General features: G+C 49.8%; 1 protein-coding gene and 2 non-coding genes across 3 annotated transcripts in view; all 3 read left to right on the top strand.

Annotated features, from left to right (window-relative positions):
* LOC135272751 (ephrin type-B receptor 4-like) overlaps window positions 1-12,003 on the top strand; it is a 117,514-nt gene that overhangs the window by 42,777 nt on the left and 62,734 nt on the right. The window contains 4 exon segments of the mRNA XM_064371343.1: window positions 1,047-1,202; window positions 1,459-1,710; window positions 2,728-2,852; window positions 3,849-4,014. Coding sequence (XP_064227413.1) covers window positions 1,047-1,202; window positions 1,459-1,710; window positions 2,728-2,852; window positions 3,849-4,014 — 699 coding nt within the window.
* LOC135272821 (U6 spliceosomal RNA) lies at window positions 7,801-7,907 on the top strand. The gene has a single exon (XR_010340781.1). It is a non-coding gene; the product is annotated as a U6 spliceosomal RNA (small nuclear RNA).
* On the top strand, window positions 10,839-10,945 carry LOC135272818 (U6 spliceosomal RNA). The gene has a single exon (XR_010340778.1). It is a non-coding gene; the product is annotated as a U6 spliceosomal RNA (small nuclear RNA).

The raw sequence follows: 12,003 nt of genomic DNA on the forward strand, positions 1-12,003 counted from the left end.
CAGGAGTGCATTACCATGCCCAGCTAATTTTGTATTTTTAGTAGAGATGGGGTTTCACCATGTTGGCCAGGTAGATCTTGAACTCCTGACCTCAAGTGATCTGCCCACCTCAGCCTCCTCCTTAGGAAAAAAAAAATCACAGGTATTTACAGCCCATTCCAAGTGCCTCGAGAATCTCAAAACATTGTTTTTGCTCATGATGACTTCAGTACTACAGAGGTTAGAAGACCTGCTGCTACATCTTAATAAAGAAACACAAATGTTGTAGCCCACACTTTTTTCTTCATGTTTCAGTCATTGCATTTCAGCTTAATTGGTTTCCCTGGTATTGCTATGTATTTTGTGGTGTGTGTTTGAAGTCATAATTTGGAGTAGAGGTCTTTCTGTGGGCTTCACCAGACTGCCAAGATCAGGGTCAAAAAAGGTTAGGACCGCTTCTCTGGGGAAAGAGTCTCCTTTCTCCTCTTAAGAGGTGAGGTTTTGAGATCTTTCTTCTGTTTTCCCACCTTAGCACTTCATCAGCCTTAAAAGCAGCTGGATTTTTTTTTTTTTTAAGAGCTGTGGTCTCACTCTGTCACCAAGATTAGTCTTTTTTTTTTTTTTTTTTTTAAGAAATGGGATCTCACTCTGTTGCCCAGGCTGAAGTGCAGTGGCGCCATCTCTGCTCACTGTAATTCTGCTTCCCAGTTCAAACAATTTTCCTGTCTCAGTCTCCCAAGTAGCTGATACTACCAGCGCCCACCACCACACCAGCTAATTTTTTGTATTAGTAGAGACGGGGTTTCACTGTGTTAGCCAGGATGGTCTCGATCTCCTGACCTCGTGATCCACCCACCTTGGCCTCCCAAAGTGCTGAGATTACAGGTGTGAGCCACTGCACCTGACCCTTGCCCAGGCTGGTCTTGAACCCCTTGGCTCAAGCGATCCTCCAGACTCAGCCTCCCAAAGCACTGGCATTACAGGCTTGTGCCACCAGGCCCACTGTGCAGATGGATGTTTTTGTGCATACCGTTGATGAATGCTTTTTTTCTCTCTCACTCTCTAAGCCTGTGCCCAGGGCACCTTCAAGCCCCTGTCTGGAGAAGGGTCCTGCCAGCCATGCCCAGCCAACAGCCATTCTAACACTATCGGATCAGCTGTCTGCCAGTGCCGCATTGGGTACTTCCGGGCATGCACAGACCCCTGGGGTGTGCCCTGCACCAGTAAGTGACCAGCACCCAGGTGCAGTTCATTGGGGAGGGATCAGAGACCCTTGAGGCGGACCCCGACATGGCCCCCACCCTCCCTGGACTTCCTCCCTTTGCCTCTGGCATGCTGCTCCCTAACTCCAAGGTGAAGCCCACTGTCTCCAAGGCAAGAGGGCAGCATGGCTGCTGGCCCCTCCACTGCCCTCTCCCCACCGCTGTGGAGTAGGTCGGCCTCTGCCTGACCACCTCCCCCACCCCCCATCTCCTGCAGCCCCTCCCTCAGCTCCACAGAGTGTGGTTTCCCACCTGAACGGCTCCTCCCTGCACTCGGAATGCGCGCCCTGCGGGGGAGACCTGACCTTCGATCCCGGTCCCTGGGACCTGGTGGAGCCCTGGGTGATGGTTCGAGGCCTGCGTCCTGACTTCACCTATGCCTTTGAGGTCACTGCGTTGAACGGGGTGTCCTCCTTAGCCACGGGGCCCATCCCATTTGAGCCTGTCAATGTCACCACGGACCGAGAGGGTGAGACTTAGGGGCTGGGGCAGCTGGTGGTCCAGTGGGAGGGATGTCACTGAGAGCCTGAAGGGGAGAGGCAGGGGCCATGAAGTGGGGTTCCCAGGAAATGTGAGTGGTCAAGGCTTTGGGGGCAAGGGGTGGGCACAGTGACTCACTCCTGTAATCTCGGCACTTTTGGAGGCTGAGACAGGTGGATCACTTGAACCCTGGAGTTCAAGACCAGCTGGGCAACATAGGAAAATCTTGTCTCTACAAAAAATAAAAATATCACCCAGGTGAGGCAGTCCATACCTGTGGTCCCAGCTGCTCAAGAGGCTGAGGTGAGAGGATCACTTGAGTCCTGGGAGTTGGAGGCTGCAGTGAGCTATGATCACACCACTGCACTCCAGCCTGGGTGCAGAGTCAGACCCTCTCTCAAAATAAACGAATAAGAAAGAGAGGGTAAGGAGGACGGAAAGGTGGGCGGGAGAGTTCTGCAAATGGGACTGGGGGCAGAGAGAATCAGAAGGAATTCTTGAAACAGCCGGGGGAAAACAGACAAGCATATCCAGTAGAGAAAGTGCTGGAAAAGATAAGGGACGTGGCCAGGCTGATCAGGAGGTCAGCAGTTCAAGACCAGCCTGGCCAACATGGTGAAACCCGTCTCTACTAAAAATAAAAAATTTAGGGCTGGGCGTAGTGGCTCACACTTTAATCCCAGCACTTTGGGAGGCCAAGGCGGGTGGATCACCTGAGGTCAGGAGTTCAAGACCAACCTAGCCAACATGGTGAAACCCTATCTCTACTAAAAATAAAAAAATTAGCCAGGTGTAGTGGTGGGTGCCTGTAATCCACTTGGGAGGCTGAAGCAGAAGAACTGCTTGAACCTGGGAGGTGGAGGTTGCAGTGAGCCAAGATTGTGCCACTGCATTCCAGCCTGGGTGGCAGAGCAAGACTCTGTCTCGAAAAAAAAGAAAACAAAAATTTAAAAAGATAAAGGACAGACGTGCATGCATAAGGGTTCCGTGTCTCTGCCTCTCACAGTACCCCCTGCAGTATCCGACATCCGGGTGATGCAGTCCTCACCCAGCAGCTTGAGCTTGGCGTGGGCTGTTCCCCGGGCACCCAGTGGAGCTCTGCTGGATGACAAGGTCAAGTATCATGAGAAGGTGAGGCCAACCGGTGCCCCTGGGAGTGGGTGGGCAGTGGGTTGTGCTCTCCTGGCTGGGATATCTGTGTTGCAGACACCTGGCAGGCATTTGAATTCCAGCTCTGCCATGGATTCTCTGGGTTGCCTTGGGTAAGCCCTTTGGCCTGTCTGAGCCTCAGCTGCCTCATCTATATAATAGTTACTGTAACAGTACCAGGCACACGTGGCCAGCACAGTGGCTCAGGTAATGTGTGGTGGCCATGCCTGTAACACCCAGCACTTTGGGAGGCCGAGACGGGCGGACTGCTTGAGCCTAGGAGTTTGAGGCCAGTCTGGGTAACATGGTGAAACCTCATGTCTATAAAAAATTTAAAATGAAAAAAAAAAAAAAATTAGACTGGGCACAGTGGCTCACACCTGTAATCCCAGCACTTTGGGAGGCCGAGGCAGGTAGAATGCCTGGGGTCAGGAGTTCGAGACCAGCCTCGCCAACATGGTGAAACTTCATCTCTGCAAAAAATACCAAAATTAGCCAGGCACACTGGTGGGTCCCTGTAATCCCAGCTACTTAGGAAGCTGAGGCAGGAGAATCACTTGAACAAAAGAGGCAGAGGTTTCAGTGAGCCTGGATTGCACCATTGCACTCCAGCCTGGGCAACAGAGTGAGACTCTGTACCAAAAAAAATTAGCCAGGCACGGTGGCATGTGCCTGTGGTCCCAGCTACTTGGGAGGCTGAGGTGGGAGTATCACTTGAGCCCAGGAGGTTGAGGCTGCAGTGAGTTGTGTTTGGGTCACTGCACTCCAGCCTGAGTGACAGAGTGGGACCTTGTCTTTGAAAAAAAAAAAAGATATTATGAATGCACAGCACATGGCTTGCACACGTAAGTTCTCCCAAAGGCCTCACCAGCTGCCAGGCAGGCTAGTGATGTGAGCGCAGGGTGAGGGGAGGAGACAAGAAGAGCAGCAGGAACTTGGGCCCCGGGTGACAGCCAGTCCCCTCCTTCTCCTGGACAGGGTGCCGAGGGTCCCAGCAGCGTACGGTTCCTGAAGACATCAGAAAACCGGGCAGAGCTGCGGGGGCTGAAGCGGGGAGCCAGCTACCTGGTGCAGGTGCAGGCACGCTCTGAGGCCAGCTACGAGCCCTTCGGCCAGGAGCATCACAGCCAGACCCAACTGGATGGTAAGCCTGGGGAAGGGGGTGAGGGTGGGGGGTTGGAAAGACCCCCAAAGTTGCTGGAAAGACCCCAAAGTGCCTTTTTTTTTGAGATTGAGTTTTGCACGGGCTGGAGTATAGTGGCGCAATCTCGGCTCACTGCAACCTCTGCCTTCTGGGTTCAAGCGATTCTCATGACTCAGCCTCCCGAGTAGCTGGGATTACAGGTGTGCGCCACTGCGCCCAGCTAATTTTTTGTATTTTTAGTAGAGACCAGGTTTCACCTCATGATTAGCCCGCCTCGGCCTCACAAAGTGCTGGGATTACAGGCATGAGCCACCGTGCCCGGCTAGAGTCCCATGTTCATGTCCTCCTCTCTGTCAATCACATGGCACACCCTAAAGAGGAGGGAACGTAGGATGTCAAACCAAAAACCAGCAGCTGAGTGTGAAGTCTGGCCCGGTTCACTCGGTCCCCCCAGGCTGGAGTAGTGGCGTGATCAAAGCTCACTGCATGGCCGGGTGCGGTGGCTCACCCTGTAATTCCAGCACTTTGGGAGGCCAACACAGGAAGATCATTTGAGGTCAAGAGTTCAAGATCTGGCCTGGCATGGTAGCTCATGCCTGAAATCCCAGCAGTTTGGGAAGCTGAGGTGGGTGGATCACCTGAGGTCAGGAGTTCGAAACCACCCTGACCAACAAGGTGAAACCCCATGTCTATTATAAATAAATAAATAATAAATCAATAAAAGAGTTCAAAATCAGGCCGGGCGCGGTGGCTCACACCTGTAATCCCAGCACTTTGGGAGGCCGAGGTGGGTGGATCACGAGGTCAAGAGATCAAGACCATCCCGGTCAACATGGTGAAACCCCGTCTCTACTAAAAATACAAAAAATTAGCTGGGCACGGTGGCGTGTGCCTGTAATCCCAGCTACTCAGGAGGCTGAGGCAGGAGAATTGCCTGAACCCAGGAGGCAGAGGTTGCGGTGAGCCGAGATCGCGCCATTGCACTCCAGCCTGGGTAACAAGAGCGAAACTCCGTCTCCAAAAAAAAAAAAAAAGAGTTCAAAATCACCCTGGCCAACATGGTGAAATCCCATCTCTACTAAAAATACAAAAGTTAGCTGTGCGTGGTGGTGCATGCCTGTAATCCCAGCTACTCAGGAGGCTGAGGCAGGAGAATTGGTTGAAACTCAGAGGGGGAGGGTGCAGTGAGCTGAGATTGTGTCACTGCACTTCAGCCTGGGTGACAGAGCGAGGCTCCTTCTCAAAAAACAAAACAAAACAGCTCACTGCAGGCTCAACGTTTAGCAACAACCTGACCCCTGAGCCCCCATTTCCTCATTCAGTAAAATGAGAATCTCATGAACCTTCATGCAGGACTTTGAGGATTCGAGGTAACAGATTATTTTTAATATGCTGGGCCAGTGGCTTGCTGCTTTTTTTTTTAACTTTGTTTTTTTTTTTTTTTAAAGATGGGGTTACACCATCATGGACAGGCTGGTCTTGAACACCTGACCTCAGGTGATCCACCCACCTTGGCCTCCCAAAGGGTTGGGATTACAGGCATGAGCCACCATACCCGGCCTTTTTTTTTTTTTTTTTTTTTGAGATGGAGTTTCACTCTTGTTACCCAGGCTGGAGTGCAATGGCGCGATTTCGGCTCACCGCAACCTCCACCTCCCGAGTTCAGGCAATTCTCCTGCCTCAGCCTCCTGTATAGCTGGGATTACAGGCACGCGCCACCGTGCCCAGCTAATTTTTTGTATTTTTAGTAGAGACAGGGTTTCACTATGTTGACCAGGATGGTCTCGACCTCTCAACCTCTTGACCTCGTGATCCACCCGCCTCGGCCTCCCAAAGTGCTGGGAATACAGGCAAGAGCCACCACACCCGGCCTTTTTTTTTTTTTTTTTTTTTTTTTTTGAGACAGAGTCTTACTCTGTCTCCCAGGCTGGAGTGCAGTGGTGCGATGTCAGCTCATTACAACCCCCGCCTCCCAGGTTCAAGGGATTCTCCTGCCTTGGCCTCCTGAGTAGCTGGAACCACAGGCATGCACCACCACGGCCAGCTAATTTTTTTTTTTTTTTTTTTTTTTGAGACAGAGTTTAGCTCTTGTTACCCAGGCTGGAGTGCAATGGCGTGATCTCGGCTCACCGCAACCTCCGCCTCCCGGGTTCAGGCAATTCTCCTGCCTCACCCTCCTGAGTAGCTGGGATTACAGGCATGCGCCACCGTGCCCAGCTAAATTTTTGTATTTTTAGTAGAGACGGGTTTCACCACGTTGACCAGGATGGTCTCGATCTCTTGACCTCGTGATCCACCCACCTCGGCCTCCCAAGGTGCTGGGATTACAGGCGTGACACACTACGTCCGGACTTTTTTTTTTTTTTTTTTTTGTGACAGAGAGTCTTACAGAGTCCCAGGCTTGAGTGCAGTGGTGCGATCTCAGCTCATAGCAACCCCCGCCTCCCAGGTTAAAGTGATTCTCTTGCCTTGGCCTCTGGAGTAGCTGGAAACACAGGCATGCACCACCATCGCCAGCCAATTTTTTTTTTTTTTTTTAGACAGAGTCTTACTCTGTCTTCCAGGCTGGAGTGCAGTGGTGCAATCTCAGCTCATTGCAACCCCCACCTCCCTGGTTCAGGCAATTCTCCTGCCTCAGCCTCCTGAGTAGCTGGGGTTCCAGGCACGCGCCACCATGCCCAGCTAATTTTTTGTATTTTTAGTAGAGACGGGTTTCACCACGTTGACCAGGATGGTCTCGATCTCTTGACCTCGTGATACACCCGCCTCAGCCTCCCAAAGTGCTGGGATTACAGGCGTGAGCCACCATGCTCGGCCTTTTTTTTTTTTTTTTCTTTGAGACAGAGTCTTACTCTGTCTCCCAGGCTGGAGTGCAGTGGTGCAATATCAGCTCATTGCAACCCTCGCCTCCCAGGTTCAACGAATTCTCCTGCCTTGGCTGCCTGAGTAGCTGGAACCACAGGCATGCACCACCATGGCCAGCTAATTTTTTTTTTTTTTTTTGAGACGGAGTTTCGCTCTTGTTACCCAGGCTGGAGTGCAATGGCGCGATCTCGGCTCACCGCAATCTCCGCCTCCTGGGTTCAGGCAATTCTCCTGCCTCACCCTCCTGAGTAGCTGGGATTATCATCAGCTCGCGCCACCATGCCGAGCTATTTGTTTGTATTTTTAGTAGTGATGGGCTTTCACCATATTGACCAAGATCGTCTCGATCTCTTCACCTCGTGGTCTACCCGCCTTAGCCTCCAAAAGTGCTGGGATTGCAGGCGTGAACCACCGCGCCCGGAAGACTTTTTTTTTTTTTTTTTTTTTTGACACGGTGTTTCGCTCTTGTTACACAGGCTGCAGTGCAATGGCGCGATCTCGGCTCACCGCAACCTCCGCCTCCCGGGTTCAGGCAATTCTCCTGCCCCAGTCTCCTGAGTTGCTGGGATCTAATTTTTTGTATTTTTAGTAGAGATGGGGTTTCACCATGTTGACCAGGATGGTGTCGATCTCTTGACCTCATGATCCACCCTCCTCGGCCTCCCAAAATGCTGGGATTACAGGCGTGAGCCACCACAACCGGCGAAACCTCATCTTTAAACAACAAAAAAGAAACACAAAAATTAAGTTGGAAACAGTGGCCCAAGCCTGTAATGACAGCACTTTGGAAGGCTGAGGAGTGCGGATCATGAGGCCAGAGGTTCGAGACTAGCCTGACCAACATAGTGAAACCCATTCTCTGTAAAATAAAATAAAATAAAATAAAATAAAATAAAATAAATTAATAAATTACCTGGGCACGTGCTCGCTTCGGCAGCACATACACTAAGCTTGGAATGACACAGAGATTATTAGCATGGCCCCTGCGCAAGTATGACATGCAAATTCATAAGGCGTTCCATATTTTTTTTTGTTTTTAAAAATCAAATAAAAATAAATTTAAATTTAAAGTTAAAAAAAAAAGAAAATTAGCCGGGCACGGTGGTGGACACCTGTAAACCCAGCTACCTGGGAGGCTGAGGCAGGAGAATCGCTTGAACCAAGGAGTCAGAGGTTGCAATGAACCAAGATCGCACCATTGCACTCCAGCTGGGTGACAAGAGGGAAACTCTATCTCATAGACAGGTGGGTCAGGGGGGATTTATCTAGCACCTCATTTTTAAAAGTGTGGACACTGAACTCTCTGATTTTTTTTTTTTTTTTTTTTTTAAGAAGGAGTTTCGCTCTTGTTACCCAGGCTGGAGTGCAATGGCACAATCTCGGCTCACTGCAACCTCCGCCTCCTGGGTTCAAGCAGTTCTCCTGCCTCGGCCTCCCGAGTAGCTTGAATTACAGGCATGAGCCACCGTGCCCGGAGGATTTTTTTTTTTTTTTTGAGACAGAATTTTGCTCTTGTTATCCAGGCTGGAGTGCAATGGCGAGATCTCGGCTCACCGCAACCTCCGCCTCACAGGTTCAGGCAATTCTCCTGCCTCAGCCTCCTGAGTTCCTGGGATTACAGGCACGCACCACCATGCCCAGCTACTTTTTTCTATTTTTAGTAGAGACAAGGTTTCACCATTTTGACCAGGATGTCCTCGATCTCTTGACCTCGTGATCCACCCGCCTTAGCCTGCAAAAGTGCTGGGATCACAGGCGTGAGCCACCGCACCCGAAGATTTTTTTTTTTTTTTTTTTTTTTGAAACAGAGTTTCGCTATTGTAACCCAGGCTGGAGTGCAATGGCGCGATCTTGGCTCACCGCAACCTCCGCCTCCTGGGTTCAAGCAATTCTGTTACCTCAGCCTGCAGTGTAGCTGGAATTACAGGCATCAGCCACCGCGCTCAGAAGATTTTTTTTTTTTTTTTTTGAAACGGAGTTTCGCTATTGTAACCTAGGCTGGAGTGCAATGGCACGATCTCGGCTCACCGCAACCTCCGCCTCCTGGGTTCAGGCAATTCTCCTGCCTCAGCCTCTGGAGTACCTGGGATTACAGGCACGCGCCACCATGCCCAGCTACTTTTTTGTATTTTTAGTAGAGACGGGCTTTCACCTTGTTGACCAGGATGGTCTCAATCTCTTGACCTCGTGATCCACCCGCCTCACCCTCCCAAACTGCGGGTATTACAGGCGTGAGCCACCGCGCCTGGCAGATTTTCTTTTTTTTTTAATAAGTTGTGGTTTCACCATGACGGCCAGGCTGATCTTTAACTAGTGACCTCAGGTGATCCACCCACTTCAGCCTCCCAAAGTGCTACGATTACTGGCGTGAGCCACAGTGCCCGGCCCAATCTCTCTGATTTTTAAAAATACAGTTGGCCAGGCATGGTAGCTCATGCCCGTAATCCAAGCACTTTGGAGACCAAAGGGGGCGGATCACCTGAGGTTGTGGGTTCAAGACCAGCCTGACCAACACGGTGAAACCTAGTCTTTAAAAAAATAAATTAATTAAAAAATAAAGTTAAGGCTGGGTGTGAGGGCTCACGCCCATAATATATGCACTTTGGGAAACTGAGGTGGGTGTAACACCTGAGGTCAGCAGTTCAGAAGCAGCCTGGCCAACATGATGAATCCCTATCTCTTCTAAAAATACCAAAAATTAGTTGAGCATGGTGGCGAGGACCTGTAATCTCAGCTACTCAGGAGGCTGAGGGAAGAGGATCACTTTAAACTGGGAGGCAGAGGTTGCAGTGAGCCAAGATCCTGAAACTGTACTGCAGCCTATGCAACAAGAACAAAACTCTGTCTCAAAAATACATAAAAAAATAAATAATTAAATAATAATGTTTAGACTGGGCACAGTGGCTCACCCCTGAAATTGCAGCATTTTGGGAGACTGAGAAAGGAAGATCATTTGAGGCTAGGAGTTTGAAACCAGCCAGGGTGACAGAACAAGATCCCATCTCAACAAAAATTTAGCTGGGTATGGTGCTGTGCACCTGTAGTCCTAGCTACTCAGGAAGCTGAGGTGGGAGGATTGCTTAAGACCTAGAAGTGGGAGGCTGCAGTAAGCTACGATTGCACCACTGCACTCCAGCCTGATGGACAGAGCAAGATCTTTTCTGTAAAAAAAAATAAACAAATATAAGCTTCTTTTTCTTGAGACAGACTCTTGCCCTGTCACCCAGGCTGGAGTGCAGTGGCACGATCTCGGCTCACTGCAGCCTTCGCCATCCAGGTTCAAGTGATCCTCCTGCCTCACCCTCCTGAGTAGCTGGGATTACAGATGCACACCACCATATCTGGCTAATTTTTGTATTTTAGGAGAGACAGGCTTTCACCATGTTGGTCAGGCTGCCCTAGAACTGCTGACCTCGTGATCCATCTGTGTCTGCCTCCCAAAGTGTTGGGATTACAGGCATGACCCACTGCGCCAGGACATAATCTTAATTTTTGAGACGGTTTTTAGATTAAAAGATTTACAGGGCTGGGCATGGAGGCTCTTGCCTATAATCCCAGCACTTTGTGAGGCACAGGTGGGTGGATCACCTGAGGTCAGGAGTTCAAGACCAGCCGGCCAATGTGGTGAAACCTAGTCTCTAATAAAAATACAAAAATTGGCCAGGCCTAGTGACTCACGCCTGTAATCTAAGCTCTTTGGAGGTCAAGGCAGGTGGATCACCTTAGGTCGGGAGTTCAAGACCAGCCTGACCAACATGGTGAAACCTTGTCTTTAAAACAACAACAACAACAACAACAACAAAATAAGTTGGACACGGTGGCCCCCACTTGTAATCCTGGCACTTTGGAAGGCTGAGGTGGGCGGATCATGAGGCCAGAGTTTCAAGACTAGCCTGACCAACATAGTGAAACCCATTCTTTGTAAATAAAATAAAATAAAATAAAAATTACCTGGGCATGTGCTCGCTTCAGCAGCACATACACTAAGATTGGAAAGATACGGAGAAGATTAGCATGGCCCCTGCACAAGGATGACATGCAAATTCATGAAGCATTCCATATTTTTTTTGTTTTTAAAAATCAAATAAACAAATTTGAATTTAAAGTTAAAAAAAAAGAAAATTAGCTGGGCACGGTGGTGGACACCTGTAAAACCAGCTACTTGGGAGGCTGAGGCAGGAGAATCACTTGAACCAAGGAGGCAGAGGTTGCAATGAGCCAAGATCGCACCATTGCACTCCAGCCTGGGTGACAGGAGGGAAACTGTATCTCATAAAAAGGCGGGTCAGGGGGGATTTATCCAGCACCTCGTTTTTACAATTGTAGACACTGATCTCTCTGATTTTTTTTTTTTTTTTTTTTTTTTTTGAGAAGTAGCTTCACTCTTGTTACCCAGACTGGAGTGCAATGGCGGGATCTCGGCTCACCACAACCTCCACCTCCTGGGTTCAAGGAATTCCCCTGCCTCAGCCTCCTGAGTACGTGGAATTATAGGCGTGAGCAACCGCGCCCGGAAGATTTTTTTTTTTTTCTAAGATGGGGTTTCACCATGAGGGCCAGGCTGATGATCTTGAACTCCAGACCTGAGATGATCCACCCACTTTGGACTCCTAAAGTGCTAGGATTACTGGCATGAGCCACAGCGCCTGGCCCAATCTCTCTGATTCTTAAAAATAAAGTTGGCCGGGCATGGTGGCTCATGCCTGTAATCCAAGCGCTTTGGCAACCAAGGCGGGCGGATCACCTGAGGTTGTGAGTTCAAGACCAGCGTGACCTACATGGTGAAACCTCGTCTTTAAAAAAAATTAAATACATTAATAAGCAAATAAAGTTAAGGCCGGGTTTGGCAGCTCATGCCTGTAATCCCTGCACTTTGGGAGACTGAGGTGGGTTGATCACCTGAGGTCAGCAATTCGAAAGCAGCCTGCCAACATGATGAAATCCGGTCTCTTCTAAAAATACAAAAACTTAGTTGAGCGTGGTGGTGAGGACCTGTAATCTCAGCTACTCAGGAGGCTGAGGGAGGAGAATCAGTTGTAACTGGGAAGCAGAGGTTGCAGTGAGCCAGGATCCTGCCACCGTACTGCAGTCTAGGCGACAAGAACAAACTCTGTCTCAAAAATA

This window comes from Aotus nancymaae, unplaced genomic scaffold, assembly GCF_030222135.1.
Source record: "Aotus nancymaae isolate 86718 unplaced genomic scaffold, 86718_ANA_hifiasm-v0.15.2.pri h1tg000131l, whole genome shotgun sequence".
Classification (NCBI taxonomy): Eukaryota; Metazoa; Chordata; class Mammalia; order Primates; family Aotidae; genus Aotus; species Aotus nancymaae.